The sequence below is a fragment of the Micropterus salmoides genome, unplaced genomic scaffold, assembly GCF_014851395.1.
Source record: "Micropterus salmoides isolate LMB-PRFRI ecotype aquatic unplaced genomic scaffold, ASM1485139v1 Ms_hic_scaffold_3328, whole genome shotgun sequence".
Lineage (NCBI taxonomy): Eukaryota > Metazoa > Chordata > Actinopteri > Centrarchiformes > Centrarchidae > Micropterus > Micropterus salmoides.
This window is the reverse complement of record NW_024042627.1, coordinates 8,187-21,320: the sequence shown is the minus strand read 5'-3', so window position 1 is coordinate 21,320 and position 13,134 is coordinate 8,187. Positions and strand designations below refer to the sequence as shown.

Genomic DNA, 13,134 nt, shown 5'->3' with positions numbered 1-13,134 from the left:
GCTACATCGCGAGATCCACTTTAATCGAAAATCAAAGTAAAACTCACTTTTGCTAATTTACATATCCCTGGTATTTGTTTTGACATGACTGAAATTTTATTTAATTTTTATTGGTATTTATTATTCATTTTACATTTATTCATTTAGCTGATGCTTTTATCCAAAGCGACTTACAATTGCTATACATGTCAGAGGTCGCACGCCTCTGGAGCAACTAGGGGTTAAGTGTCTTGCTCAGGGACACACTGGTGTCTCACAGTGGATTCAAACCCGGGTCTCTCACGCCAAAGTCATGTGTCTTATCCACTGTACCATCACCACCCATTTTATTTATTTTGTGACAGTACCCCCTACATCAATGAGAATATTTGGTATTAACTGACAATCTAACTTCTGATTGGTGCAATATCTGTGTGGGTGGGCACTGAAAATAATTTGTAATGTAACTTCAGCTCCAACTGCCACACCAGGGGCCACTGTTTTTGCCTCATCTGTGATATCAGCACTTCGTATGTTGATCTGTGAATCCGTATTTAACCCCTCGTTGTGATCTGAATCACAGGTTATCATACGCTGTGGGGAGGATACAGGGCCTGTTTCAAAACCAATTCTGCATCCGACCGATGAAAGAGACGGCTAACACTTTCTAGAACCGCACGTTCTGATGACGTAGCTGTTGTTAAAATAAAATTAAAAATTTATGTTTAGTGGAAAGCAGTACCATAGCTTCCACTTTCCCAGTAGAATATACACTTAACAGCACAACGGGTCCTCCTCAGTGTTGCATGTTGTAAAGGAACAGACGAATTACATAACTGGCTTTAGTGTTTTCGTGCCGTTGTTACCTGGATGGCGCCGTCCTCTGTGCAATCTGAGCCGACCTCAGTGATGCTGTGCTGAAGTCGGTACAGCTTTGGTTTGTCCCGCGAGTCAGACCCATCTAGACACATACAAATACTCACATTTAGCCCTGGGGAGGATGGTCCTCGCGTCAAACTTAGATTGAAAACAAGAAGTACTGTAGTATGTACGTTCTACCTCACACACTCGTACTGAGAAACCATTCATCAGTTTAACAGAAAGTGGAAGTCTGGGTCTATTCCTTTTACTTTTCCAGACTCCTCAGTAAATTATTCAGATCAAATCTGACATCAGAGTACAAATAGCTAGATATTTATTGTGTAAATAAATGGTTTTAAAATCCAATGTTATATTCTCACTATGTTTGCTATTATGTCAAATAATTACCAGAAGGCTGTAGCTAAGTACTGTTGTCATTCAAATCTATTTTGTGGACATTTAGTCCACACTCACTACGCAAAAAGCTGGACAACGTTGGTTGAAGATACTTGAAGACGTTTCCCCTCTCATCCAACAGGCTTCTTCTCTTCTTCAGTTCTAGATGGTTTCTCTACTTTTGTGTAAATGGCTATTTTCACTTTCTTTTAAACGATCTTTCCTCCCTATCCAGAATATGAGCATTGTTGTCATAGAAAACAGGGACACTCTTTCAACAAATGGTTTGACAGAGGAGTGAAAGAAGCCATTTAGACCATTGTAGATAAACCATTTCTCAACAGGGGAGGAGGTCTGCAACACCACTTATCCCCCCACCTACACTGCTGTCCTTTTATCCCTTCCCAGGAGACTGAACACTCACACTTGGCCTCATGTGACAATACCAACAACGGTCGTTCAGGCCTCAGATAACGCTTACGACTTACATTAAAACAGCCACGAGCACAAACGAACCTACTGGTATCCATCACCTTGATAATGAGCCCACGGAGGTAAAATGCCTAAGTAAAGTGACCAAGCCTCTTGGTTGAGAGGTGAAACGTCTTTAAGCATCTTCAGCCAAGTCCAATTGCCCTTGATTTTAACCTTCCTTGGATAACCATGACCAGGACAAGTGAGAATCAGACACAAATACTTTTCCATACTTTTCAATTCTATTTTCTACTTATCCAGACCTGGAAATTACTAAAATGAAATTCAATATTTTTCCATACTGCATAGTAACCCTGTGGACTAAAAAGGGATAAACACTGCTAATGTGGCAAATAATCTGGGCGGCTGATGGGACTGCAGAGCTCATATTGATTAGTAAACAGGAGTTTAGTAAAAGCAAAGCGGGCATATTAGTTCACTAAAGGAAAAAGGGAAACATGGGTATGTGTATAAGAAAGCTAATATAACAAGGCTACCAAGAAAGCCTGGCAATTTACAGTAGTATAAAAAGACTTAAGAAATAGCCAACGTGCATTTCCCTCCAAAATTGTATAAGCTTTCATCAACTGGTTAATAGACTGAATGAGTAATCTTACTATAAAAACTACTTGAGAATGTCTTTTTTGTACAGATATTTATTCTGAAACTACACCTGTTCTTTTTTATTCAGATATAGTTCCGACATTTTGAGAAATACAGATATTTGTTTTCTTGCTGAGAGTTAGAAGACAATTTATACAAATCTTCACGTCTGTACGGTAAAAATGAGCTAAAGCCAGCGGCTGGTTGGCTTATCTTAGCCTAGCGTAGGGTGGATTTTGCAGCCTTGGACAGAGCCAGGCTACCACTCTTTGTTTTAGGCTACACTAACTTGCTGCAGCTTTTTATTTATCGTACAGACAAGAGTGGTAATAAAACTGCTAATCCAAATCCCAATCCAAAATATCAATCTATTCCTTTAAACTGACATAATAAAAAGGAATTAAAGTCTTAAATCTAAACTGCTAAAAGCTGTGGTGAGCACTAAAGTAAAAGGAAACTGACCTATGCAGTAATCCTGCTAAGTACAACACAGACATACATTTAAGGAGGGGAATTTGTTTGGTCATTATCGGTTATAGGAGCGTGGGTAGGGGGGTCACAATGCCATCGGCCACTGCAACAGACACAGAGGAGTTGTGGTGGGTCTTTACCTTCATGGTGCCGATAGGCGTAGTAGGCATAGTGATTCCCTCGCCCTGGGCAAACAGGCAGGCAGGTGCAGAGGTAGAAGGACACATGCACAAGGCCCCAACACACACACACACACACACACACACCATGCCATAAGAAGGTGGGAAAGAAAACAGAAGACACAGCAGAGGGTGAAAATGCAGCAAGGAGGAAAAAATGCAGCATTACCTTGTTAACCCATTAATTGCATGGAGGCATACAAACACACACAAACACACAGAATATTTCTAAGGGCCTTTCACCATCTACATTAATGATACAATGCAAAAATAGTTTTACCAGACATTAAGTCCTAATGCTAAACAATTTAAAGTAATAATTCACTTTAAAAAACAGGTCATTGTCTGAAACGGACATTAACATGTCAAAATAGCAAACACCAAGTAATAGATCTGCTCATTACTTGTACCACCGTTCTAAATAAGTACGATAGATTAAACTGCAGGTAACCAAAGCAGCTTGTTAGGATAACTAACTGAAATGGCTAGCTAGAAAATATTAAATATTTTTGCATATCAGGAGACCTTGGAATATATTAATGCACATATGTTACATCTCTTGGCATCTTGGATGTCAAATATTAGCGTTAAAGAGCTAAGTAATATTTTACCAATACAACTGTTTTGATTTTGAGTAATTTTAGCATGTGTTGCTATTTTAAGGAACCAGGACCTGGCTAATATATGAAACCTCATAGATCATTTCATCTCAAGCCTAATACGTGCAAATATTGAAATCTAAATTGTTCCTGTACTTTTATCCTTGATAACCAAACAGACACTCATACACACATAGGCCCAGCACCCATTATTTCGGAGAGCCACCAAATCAATTCTCCATCTTGGCTGTTGTCCATAGACAGTGACCCATCAATCTGACAGTGGATGAAGTAGATGTGTTAGTACAGTATATTCCTGGGTCAGACCCACTGGATTCCCAATACCATTTCAGCATTATGGATCAAACCAGTTTGGTGCTGAAAAGTTCTTGGGTTACCAGCAGGCCAGACAAGTTAATGGCATGAGGCATATGAAGTTAAAGAGAGAGGGATCAGTAGCAAGAAACAAGCTGTTACGGCTGGAAAATTTCACATTTAGCAAAACTCAGGTGAGGTTTGTTTCCCAAAATGCTCCCATAGGTTTTTCCACTATCACTATATCCATACTGGGATTTAAACAGCAGTCCAGGAGTTTAGTTGTAGCAACTTACCTTTTGTTGTACTCCATGTGCCTCAACCTGCCAAACCGACTTCTAATTCAAACAGTGATTTCCTCCATTTCCCACAATGCCTTTTGAAAACCTCCAAAGTCAACCTTCCATTGTCCATCAGAGATCGTACAAATATAAACTTTTTCAACTTCTGATGTTTATGTTTAGATCACTAAGCCATTATCTCCTTTTTAAATCATCATCATATCATGAATTTAAAATAAACCTAAAACTTCAAGATACATCAAAATCACAAGGTGTGTTTTTTTGAGTTTGTTAAACGTTTTATGGTGAATTTTTCCCATTGAAATAATGGATTCTGGCATGTCTATCTTAGTCTGTGTTAAAATGTGTCACTATTTACACTTGCTCTGGTGCAGGATTTGATGCAGATACATTTTTGTTCGTCAGTTGAACTCCGCATTTGATTGTTGATACAGATATTTCTGTACTTCAAGCTAAAAAGAGTTCATTCTTATCTGCATATAACATATATCATCTTCCTTACATCTTGCTGAAATGCTGAATATTCCCCTCACAATTAATTCTTTGATGCTAGCGGATACCTGCCTGAAGTGAAAATTATGCAATTAATACTAGAAATGTAAGTAAAGTATTTTCTTAAGTATTTTATTTAACTCTTTAAAATTTATTTTATCATGTTTTATTTTCCATTTCTCCCTTTTAAAAATGTTTTAAATTTGTTTTTTTTTCTCCCCCAATTTCCCTTTGTTGCTTTTATGTTTTATGTAAAGCACTTTGAATTGCCTTGTTGTTGAAATGTGCTTTACAAATAAGCTTGCCTTGCCTTAAAAAAAGCTTTAAGGTAACTGATGCATTGACTAAGTGCTTCTTTTGTGGCATGTAATACTGCAACATGAAGGATTCAGAATGAAGCATACACCATCATCCACAGCTATCTCTCGGAGCCGTCTACAATATAGATTTCAGCGATTCCTGACCTCCTGCTATGGCTTTTATATACACTGAGGAAATCCTGTGCTGGTAGGAACTGAAACCACAGCACAGGTGGGATCCATGAAGTAGTCACATGTGATTAACTCACCTGGTTATTACCATGTTATTTACTATGGTGTTTGCTGTAGCTACACAGCTGCCTGTTGGCTCCTACCTGTCATGACAACAGTGTTCATCAGCTGCTACTACTTCTACTACCGTTACTGATAAAAGTACCACTGACTGATACCAGATCCAAAACATTATGGTGTATGTGTGTTTTGTGGTTTTACCTGGGCTCAGCTCCACCAGGTAAGGCAGTTTTTCCGGGGGCAGGGAACTGCTGCTGTCCTTCCCTCGCAGGCCCTTGTCATCTATTTTCCTTCCCTTCCTCCCCTGGTAGTCTGGGGGTCTTTTCTTCAGCTGGAACACTAGCGCTCCTGACAAATGACAAACGTCCTGTTAACAAAGCTGTAATGACTGTAAGGTAGCAGGAGGGGGCGGTAGCGACCAAGAAAGGCGTGAAAAAGAAGCTCATTGTAAATTTAGTATAACAGTGTGTGTACGTGCATGGTGTGTGTGTGTGACCACAAATCTGTGTGTATTACCTCTGTCAGCAGGCCAGTCCCTGAAGATCTGCAGTGGACACTCTGTATCATCCAGGATCGCCTCCTTGCCCGACTTGTCTTCTTGCTGTACATAAAACAAGATCAACCAGATGAGCAACTTAATATACCAAAGCCCACCAATGACACGAGCACCTTTTAATTACCACAGAGGGCACAAGAACACAGATCTTCCTAACACTTCCTAAACTGGACCATTAAATGTTTTTCATGTCCAGAAGGTCCAGCACCTCCATTAACTGAAGTATCTAAGATATTATACGAAAGTGAGTGATCTTAATTTACCACATTAGATGAAATATGTATTGGATTTTAACTGTTGGGACTCCCTTGTTGTAGAACATTCATTTTTAAGTTGTTGTGTGGAGCCATTAACCAGTATAAGAACCATTTTTGAGATCAAAGAACAGTGCTGTTCTACCAAAGGTTTACTTTTAATACTGAAATTATTCTGTTCACTGGCTTAATAAATATTAAATATTGTAATTTTGTTTTATTTCTTTAAAGAATATCACAGCTGCCCTACATATCTTCATCTCAGTAAACATCCCCCCCCGAACATAAACACACTAGATGACATGCTACTGGCTAGTATACTAGTGCATATTTCTCCTGCTCACTAACCTAATGGACTTTCCCTGTGCCTTAGTCTCATCAGCAAATTGCAACTGACTATCAACAGCGTGTGTGCTCGCGTGTGTGCTCGCGTGCGCGCGCGTGTGTTGTCTCTGGAGGGTCTTCCACTGTATTGGCTGTGGGAGCAGCAGTTATTTCATATGATTGGCCATCGCCACAGTCCATCGGAGAGGACAGATATGGGAGAGGCTGTGGAGAGTGCAGCCAAGTTCACCGTCATAGCCACACACACACACACACACACACACACACACAGAGCATCTGCTGCTGCTATAGCACTCAGTCTGAAAGCAATTGAATTGCATTCCTCCCAAAGGTTTTAGTGCCAAGTAGCATTTTGTTTCAATCTGCCAGTCCGGTGAAGAGTATGAGCATTTGTGTGTTTTTGTGTTTTTGTGTGTGTGCGCATGTGAGTGTGTGTGCATGTGACCATGACCTTGGCTGTCCTCTGCACAGACTCTTAGAAGGATGATGGAGGTGTTTATTGATGAGATAGGAAGATATATGTTGTGTTTAGCAGAGAACCAGGAGGAGGCAGGTTTTAAGCAGTGGGCGGCAGTATACTAAAAAATAAATTCACTCTGAATTTGGTGTATATAATCAAATTAGGGGGCGGCTGCGGCTCAGGAGGCAGAGCGGGAAGGTCGGCGGTTCAATCCCTGGCTCCCCCTGGTTGCGTGTCGAAGTGTCCTTGGGCAAGATTCTGAACCCCGAATTGCCCCTGGTGGCTCTTCCGCCAGTGTATGTATGTGTGTGAATGTTAGTTTCCGTTTGAGCACTTAGGCTCAGTGTATCAATGTGAGTGAATGGTGAATGCAGATGTAGTGTAAAAGCACTCTGAGTGGTCGAAAAAGACTAGAAAGGCGCTATACAAATACGGAGCATTTACATTTACGACAAATAAGGTGCTGCGATCGAATATGAGGATACCATTAAACAGAAGTCACATGGAGTATCTACTGAAGCTGGAGGAGCCAGAAAGTCACACAAAAAGGACATAACTTGCATATTCCTCAAAGGTAGAAGTTATACTAACACTAGTTTAAACTAGTTTTTTTACTTTGACAGGAACAGACCAAATTTTAAGTGAGGTGTGCTTATTGTGTTTAGCGTTGGATTAGATGATGGGGTCCTCAAAGGTAAACAGTGAAGGAGTTGTAGTAAAATAAGCATTGTTACCCGGGCGATGCAGTACTCTCTGGGGTTCTCCTTCTCCAGCCCGTACTTCTCCAGCGCCTCCACCACTGCAAAGTCAGCCGTGTCTCTTGTCGAGAGCAGGATGGTCTTATACGGGATGTTGGGCTTCAGACTGTCAGCGTATATCCGCAAAGTGCCTCCTGTGGGAAAGTACATTACACTACGTGTCACATTCCACCCATTCACACACGCATTTATACACTGATAGCACAGGAGGCCATGAAAGGTGCCAACTGCTCAAACACACACTGATGGGTGCAATTTAAGGTTCAGTATCAAGTCCACTTCAATATGCAGACTGCAGGAGCCAGGGGTCAAACCACCGATGCCAACTTGAATGTACGACGTGTGTATAGATGGTCGGGAATGATCGTAGTGCTCATTAAATGTGTATCATGTGTCGCACTAGCTGTGTGACCGTGACGTGTCAACTAGAAAATGATCACCTTTGAAAATCCCACAAGGGAGTCTTCAGCAAAGCAAACAGGATTTTCAGAAGCATTACATAAAGTGAGCTCGTTTAAAATAGCACTTTCTGCTGGGAGAACGTCATTGTCTACCCACAAGCCATCCTGTTCCACAGTGTGTGTGTGTCAACCGTATGTGGACAGTGGTTAAAGCTGTTTTTAGAGACAGCTCACTGGTCCATCTGTCTGTCTGGCAGAGTGGTTAGGTAATGCTTGACTCACACACTGAACCAGCAAGCATGTTTGTTTCATTCATTCAACATGTACGCATGTCTTTTTGTATGTGTAAACATGTCAGTGTGAGACGTTCCCACAACATACGGACTTCTGTAGACCAGCTGATGTAAACATGATCACTGATGTTCAGTTACGATGCATGTTACATTTGAATATTGTATTAAAAATACAAAATATGAATATATAATTTCAATTGTATTTAGACCCTTTACTCATTACTTTGTTTAAGCACTACTGTTAGTGATTACAGCTGCAGAACACCTCTGCCGGCTGTTTCTTGAAGTCCTCCTTGCAAATATCTCAAGCTCCGTCACTCTGGATAAGCAGCGGCAGTGAACTGTGATTTTCACGTCGCTCTACAGGTTCTCTCTGGGGTTCACGTCAGGTCTTCTTTAAGCCACAAGAAGAAAGTCCAACTTGTTCTAAGAAGAATCCAGCTCGCGTTGCCTGAAGACCTCTCCATTTTCCTCTCATACATGACCAAGGCAGTTGTGTTTTACCTTCTCTTTGAGGTTTATTGGTGGTTGGCAAACAACTGATTTTGTTTCCAATTCGCAACCTCTACTTTTTAACGTAGCCAATATTGTCAACTTCTAATGAAACTACGCTTGAACTAGCTTATTAGCTCCAAACCAGTTGATTGAAACTCAATTTGCATTTTCTGTGTTTTCTCTTTTTTTTCAACATTTCAAAAGGTTTGCTTCATATTGGCTTGACACTTAGTTGGAAATAAGGCTAATGAAACCCATCAAGCTCCTGGGAATGTTTCGTCAAACCGTTAAATAGATCATGCATGACTGGATGATCAGAGCTCAAGGTGGGTTTGAGCAAGTCAACAAACATTTAAAGTACCCGAGTCCGGCCTCCCATCACTGCTCATGAACTCCTGCATGCGTTTCTCCAGTTTCTGCTGGCGTCTCCTCTTCATCACCACCTCTGGGTTGGAGATTGTCCTGGTAAAGCTGGTCTCAGGCATGTCCTTGTAAACCTCTGCCGCCAGACGGCTGTTTTCCCTAAACCACAACATGAGGGAGATGAATGAATGAGGAGAAGACAGAATAAATGGGGGGGGGGGTCAAAGTTTAAATTAATATTCTTTCCTCTTTTGGAAACACAAAAAAAAAGAAAAAAAAAAAAAAACCCACAAGATCCTCTCCGAGGACAGAGAGGATGTAAGGGCAGGACAGTAAGACGGATGACTGAGTGTGTGTCTTTACCCGTCCTCCCGGTTGAGCGCCTGCTCGTCTCCATCAGGGATCCGGGCGAACTCCTTCTCCTTCTTCTTTTCCTTCTTCTTCTCCTTCTTGGACAAAGTCCTCTTGAAGTTTTGGATCACTCCATCCTTCTCCTTCTCCGGACCATTACTCTGACTCTTCTGGTAGAAAAGGGAAGAAGAATGAGTGAATGAGGCCCTTTTTTAAGAGACAATGAGGAGCAGGTTGCTGCAGTTCGTAATGACTCGTTTCTGAATGAATAAATAAATTAGGAAACTGAATGAGGAAAAGAAGATCAAGGACATATTTTCCTCAGCCATTTTACAAAGTTAGATCTGATCAAGTCAAGTGTGATGTGACTTTATTTATTTACTTCTACTTCAGTTAGAGACATTTAAAAGAAGGCTTTCTGACAGACCACAAATTAAGTAAGGGCAAAATGATTAAAATAAGAGAATGTATTATAGAAATAAATATAGTCAATGTGTTTGTTTAAACTGGGGAAAAACCAAACACTTATATTTAATCAATACACTGCATTCTGGACTATTGACTCAACTGTGTCCATTTTTCACGGTGTAAGTGTATTACAAAAATGGTCTTAGTAAAACTTAGTTGTTTTTTTTTGATTGCTCAAACATTTTTAGCAATCAAATGTTATTGTATCTGTGCTGAAAATACTTCAACAAACAAAGTTTGGATTTGTCCAGTTATCCACAAGAAAAACACAAACAATGTCTCCAGTGTGTCGGCGGTAGCCTAAGGTGCTTTTTTTTCTTTCATCGGTGATGGATGGATGAACAGATGAGTCAGCTAACTAGTAAAGCAACTTGTTAATAGTCGAACAGGTTAACAGACAACAGATAGAGTGGCTGACCTTGGGAAGGATGTCGTTCTCATTCTTCAGGACAAAGCGTCCTTCTCTGTCGTCTTTGTTCCAGTTCAGCTGAACAACAAGAGGCTTCTCATCCAGGTCTAGCTGACGCTCTTCTAACACACACACACACACACACACACACACCAGTTCATCTAAGTCAACTACATCAAATTATTATTATTCATGAAACATTAGTTAAATTGTTCAGACTCTTCAACCCCTCTATGGGACTCACCGCCACTGACATGGACCTCATACAGAGAATATCTTGGAGAAGAGAGCATCCTCATGTCTGGTCTGAACTTCTCAGCTAACGTCTCAATGACATCCTGCGTTGTCGCTGTGCTGGACACTCTGATGCACTTTGTGGCGAAGTTACCGGCAACCCGGTCCTGGAAGTAGAACCGCATCACGCCATGGAACTCCAAGTCCTGTTCAACAGACATAGTGAGAAAGAGAGTCCATAATCTGTTTAGGTCCATGCATACATTCGGCATGTTAATGTTTACAGGCAAACTATATCCCATTCATTGTGAATATGATCAGCGTTAAAGAAGACAGTTCATTCATATCAAGCAAACTGATTAAAATGCTCTTTTTTTTCACATTATAAAAACACTGAAAGCAGTTTTTATTAGTGCAGGACTGTGCAGTAAGTTGGCTGTTCAGCAGGATTGGAGAGAAGCACCACTGGCTGAGAGCCAGCAAGAGAAGCAGTGCACTGTAATTTATGAAGAACTGGTTTAAATTATAGGGAAAATATGCAATTGATACACTTCCAATTAATTACTTCCAGTTACTTCAGTTTAATGCAGCTTTTACTTTCAGGAAATTCCTATTTTGTACGTATATTAGTACCAAATGGCATAGTTCTTTCCAGGAAACTTCCTGACCTAGTCTAAGGAAACCTCTCTCACTCTCTCTCTCTCCCTCCACACAAACAAAATAAATACAGGCTCAAACACAGCCAGTGCTGGATGTAAAGCGCCTGGCTGATATTGACACCTGGGGCTATCTACATTGTATGTGTATGCAAGCACAACTCTATTACCTACATGTTGACATTTGTTTATGGGCAAAGAATTCTACGGAACAAGAATGTTTTACACAGCCAGTTTTGATATAGCTGTATGTAAGGCAGTGCTGACAAAGCACAACTGTAGCTTGCAGCCCCGTGAGCGGGCATTTCCATTTGTTAAGGTTCAGCTGTGAAACTGGCCTCATATTTTATTTTAACTGCCATTAAAAAAAGGTCTTAGAAAGCCTTGCAGACATTAGAAAGCCATTACGTGCTATTCCTCAAATAATAAAATTAAGACATCTCTTTTTTAGCAAAAAAAAACAAATCTAAAGCAGGACAGAAACTGTCCTGTTCAAACCCCAGTTAAGTCACACTGGATGCTAAACTATCAAAATTATATGGAAGCAACAATGTATAAAATAACTGAAACACAGCAACAATGAGGCAATACAACAGCACAATCTATATTTTTGAAACTCTCTCAGAATTAAATAAAAACACTTAAAAAATCTGAATGCTACAAAATTTAAAGTAGCATTCATAGCAGATTAATAACAGCAGAGTATTGTTATTGACTGTGTTCATGGTATTGCGCCGTTCCCCTGAATAAAAAACTATGACTATAACTGATGGTCCTGTGAGGTTGTTGTGCCCTTTTCCTTTAAAAAAGGTCTGTAAGGTTTGATTTCATAATAATGTGTTCTTGTTCATGACGTTAGAAGAGGATGTTGTGCCTTCAACAACGGCTGCAGGAAAACCCTGACTGTGTTTCTTCTACAATGTAGGTATCAAGATACCAACAAAGCAATTTTGAATTGGAATTTTAAAGAGAAACCTTGCCAGTATCTAAGAAGGGTAGACAACTGGCTAAACGGCTTTCTAAAGTGACAGATCGAGAGTGTGAGTGTGTTGCATCTGAGACTGAGGAGTATGAGCTGGGTGATTTGAGGCAAAGGTTTAAACTAGATTTAACTGGATTAATTTTACACTATTTAAGTCTGTTTGGGGCCTCCCTTTCAAATACATTCACATAGTTGGGAGGAGAAAATAAATCTCCTTCTCACCCATTACCTCCCCCTTCCCTTCCCATGTTTGATAGAGACACAGCCAGGCAGAGTGGAAACACTGAGCATAGTTTCGATAGGCAAGGGTGGAGCCGGGAGAGAGAGAGAGAGAGAGAGAGAGAGAGAGAGAGACTGTGAGTGTGTGTTGTGATTTACTGCTGGAATGTGGGTCATTGAGGTTTGCTGTTGTCAAGCTTGTGTAACCATTGTTAACCGTTTCTGCAGAGATACAAGTCCACTTGGGTTCAAACAAAGCCCGGCTAAGACCCGACAGTGATAATTAACACACTGCCCAGAATACAACCTTTTGGTTGTTGGGAATGGACAACCAAATGTAGTTCACATCCAGTACAACAGCCATATTCCCCCATACCTCCAAGACATGGTACAGTCCTCCAGACCCATGCCTCCAGGTTATGATCCATACCCACACCCCCATGTTCAAGCACTGGTCCAGTCTTACAGACCATAGCCAACAATGGAAACTCCATAACTCAATCTCATGGTCCAGTCCTACACAGATATTTAATTAGTTAAATGGTTAATTAGGAATAGGGGGTGAAAAAAAAAAAAAAAAACAAACTCGTGACTAGTCGACAGATTAGTCGACTACAAAAATAATCATTAGTTGCAGCTCTCTATGCATCCAGGCCCTACCTTCAGAC

The 13,134-nt window shown here is 40.6% G+C and overlaps 1 protein-coding gene across 5 annotated transcripts; it reads right to left on the bottom strand.

Annotated features, from left to right (window-relative positions):
• Positions 1 to 806: 806 nt before the first annotated feature.
• LOC119884272 (afadin-like) lies at positions 807 to 10,821 on the bottom strand. 5 transcript variants are annotated; one of them, XM_038694727.1, is made up of 9 exons: positions 10,620 to 10,821; positions 10,385 to 10,497; positions 9,511 to 9,668; positions 9,146 to 9,306; positions 7,572 to 7,729; positions 5,739 to 5,823; positions 5,424 to 5,570; positions 2,925 to 2,969; positions 807 to 940 (listed from the first exon to the last, which is right to left on the bottom strand). In XM_038694727.1, the coding sequence occupies exons 1-9, from the start codon at positions 10,792 to 10,794 to the stop codon at positions 822 to 824; spliced, it is 1,161 nt and encodes a 386-aa protein (XP_038550655.1). In that variant the 5' UTR covers positions 10,795 to 10,821; the 3' UTR covers positions 807 to 821. The 5 variants fall into 5 exon arrangements, with proteins under 5 accessions (XP_038550655.1, XP_038550656.1, XP_038550657.1 ...); XM_038694728.1 differs by having other exon boundaries at positions 9,511 to 9,665; XM_038694729.1 differs by having other exon boundaries at positions 10,385 to 10,494.
• Positions 10,822 to 13,134: the final 2,313 nt, after the last annotated feature.

What these genes read in the sequence shown, in the direction of transcription:
- LOC119884272 (XM_038694727.1), bottom strand. Translation starts at nt 10,794, where the DNA reads ATGCGGTTCTACTTCCAGGACCGGGTTGCCGGTAACTTCGCCACAAAG. An exon ending in GCGCTCAACCGGGAGGACGG is followed by an intron (nt 9,307 to 9,510) that starts GTAAAGACACAC and finishes GTTGTGGTTTAG; the next exon opens with GGAAAACAGCCGTCTGGCGG. An exon ending in CGCCTATCGGCACCATGAAG is followed by an intron (nt 941 to 2,924) that starts GTAAAGACCCAC and finishes GTATGTGTCTAG; the next exon opens with ATGGGTCTGACTCGCGGGAC.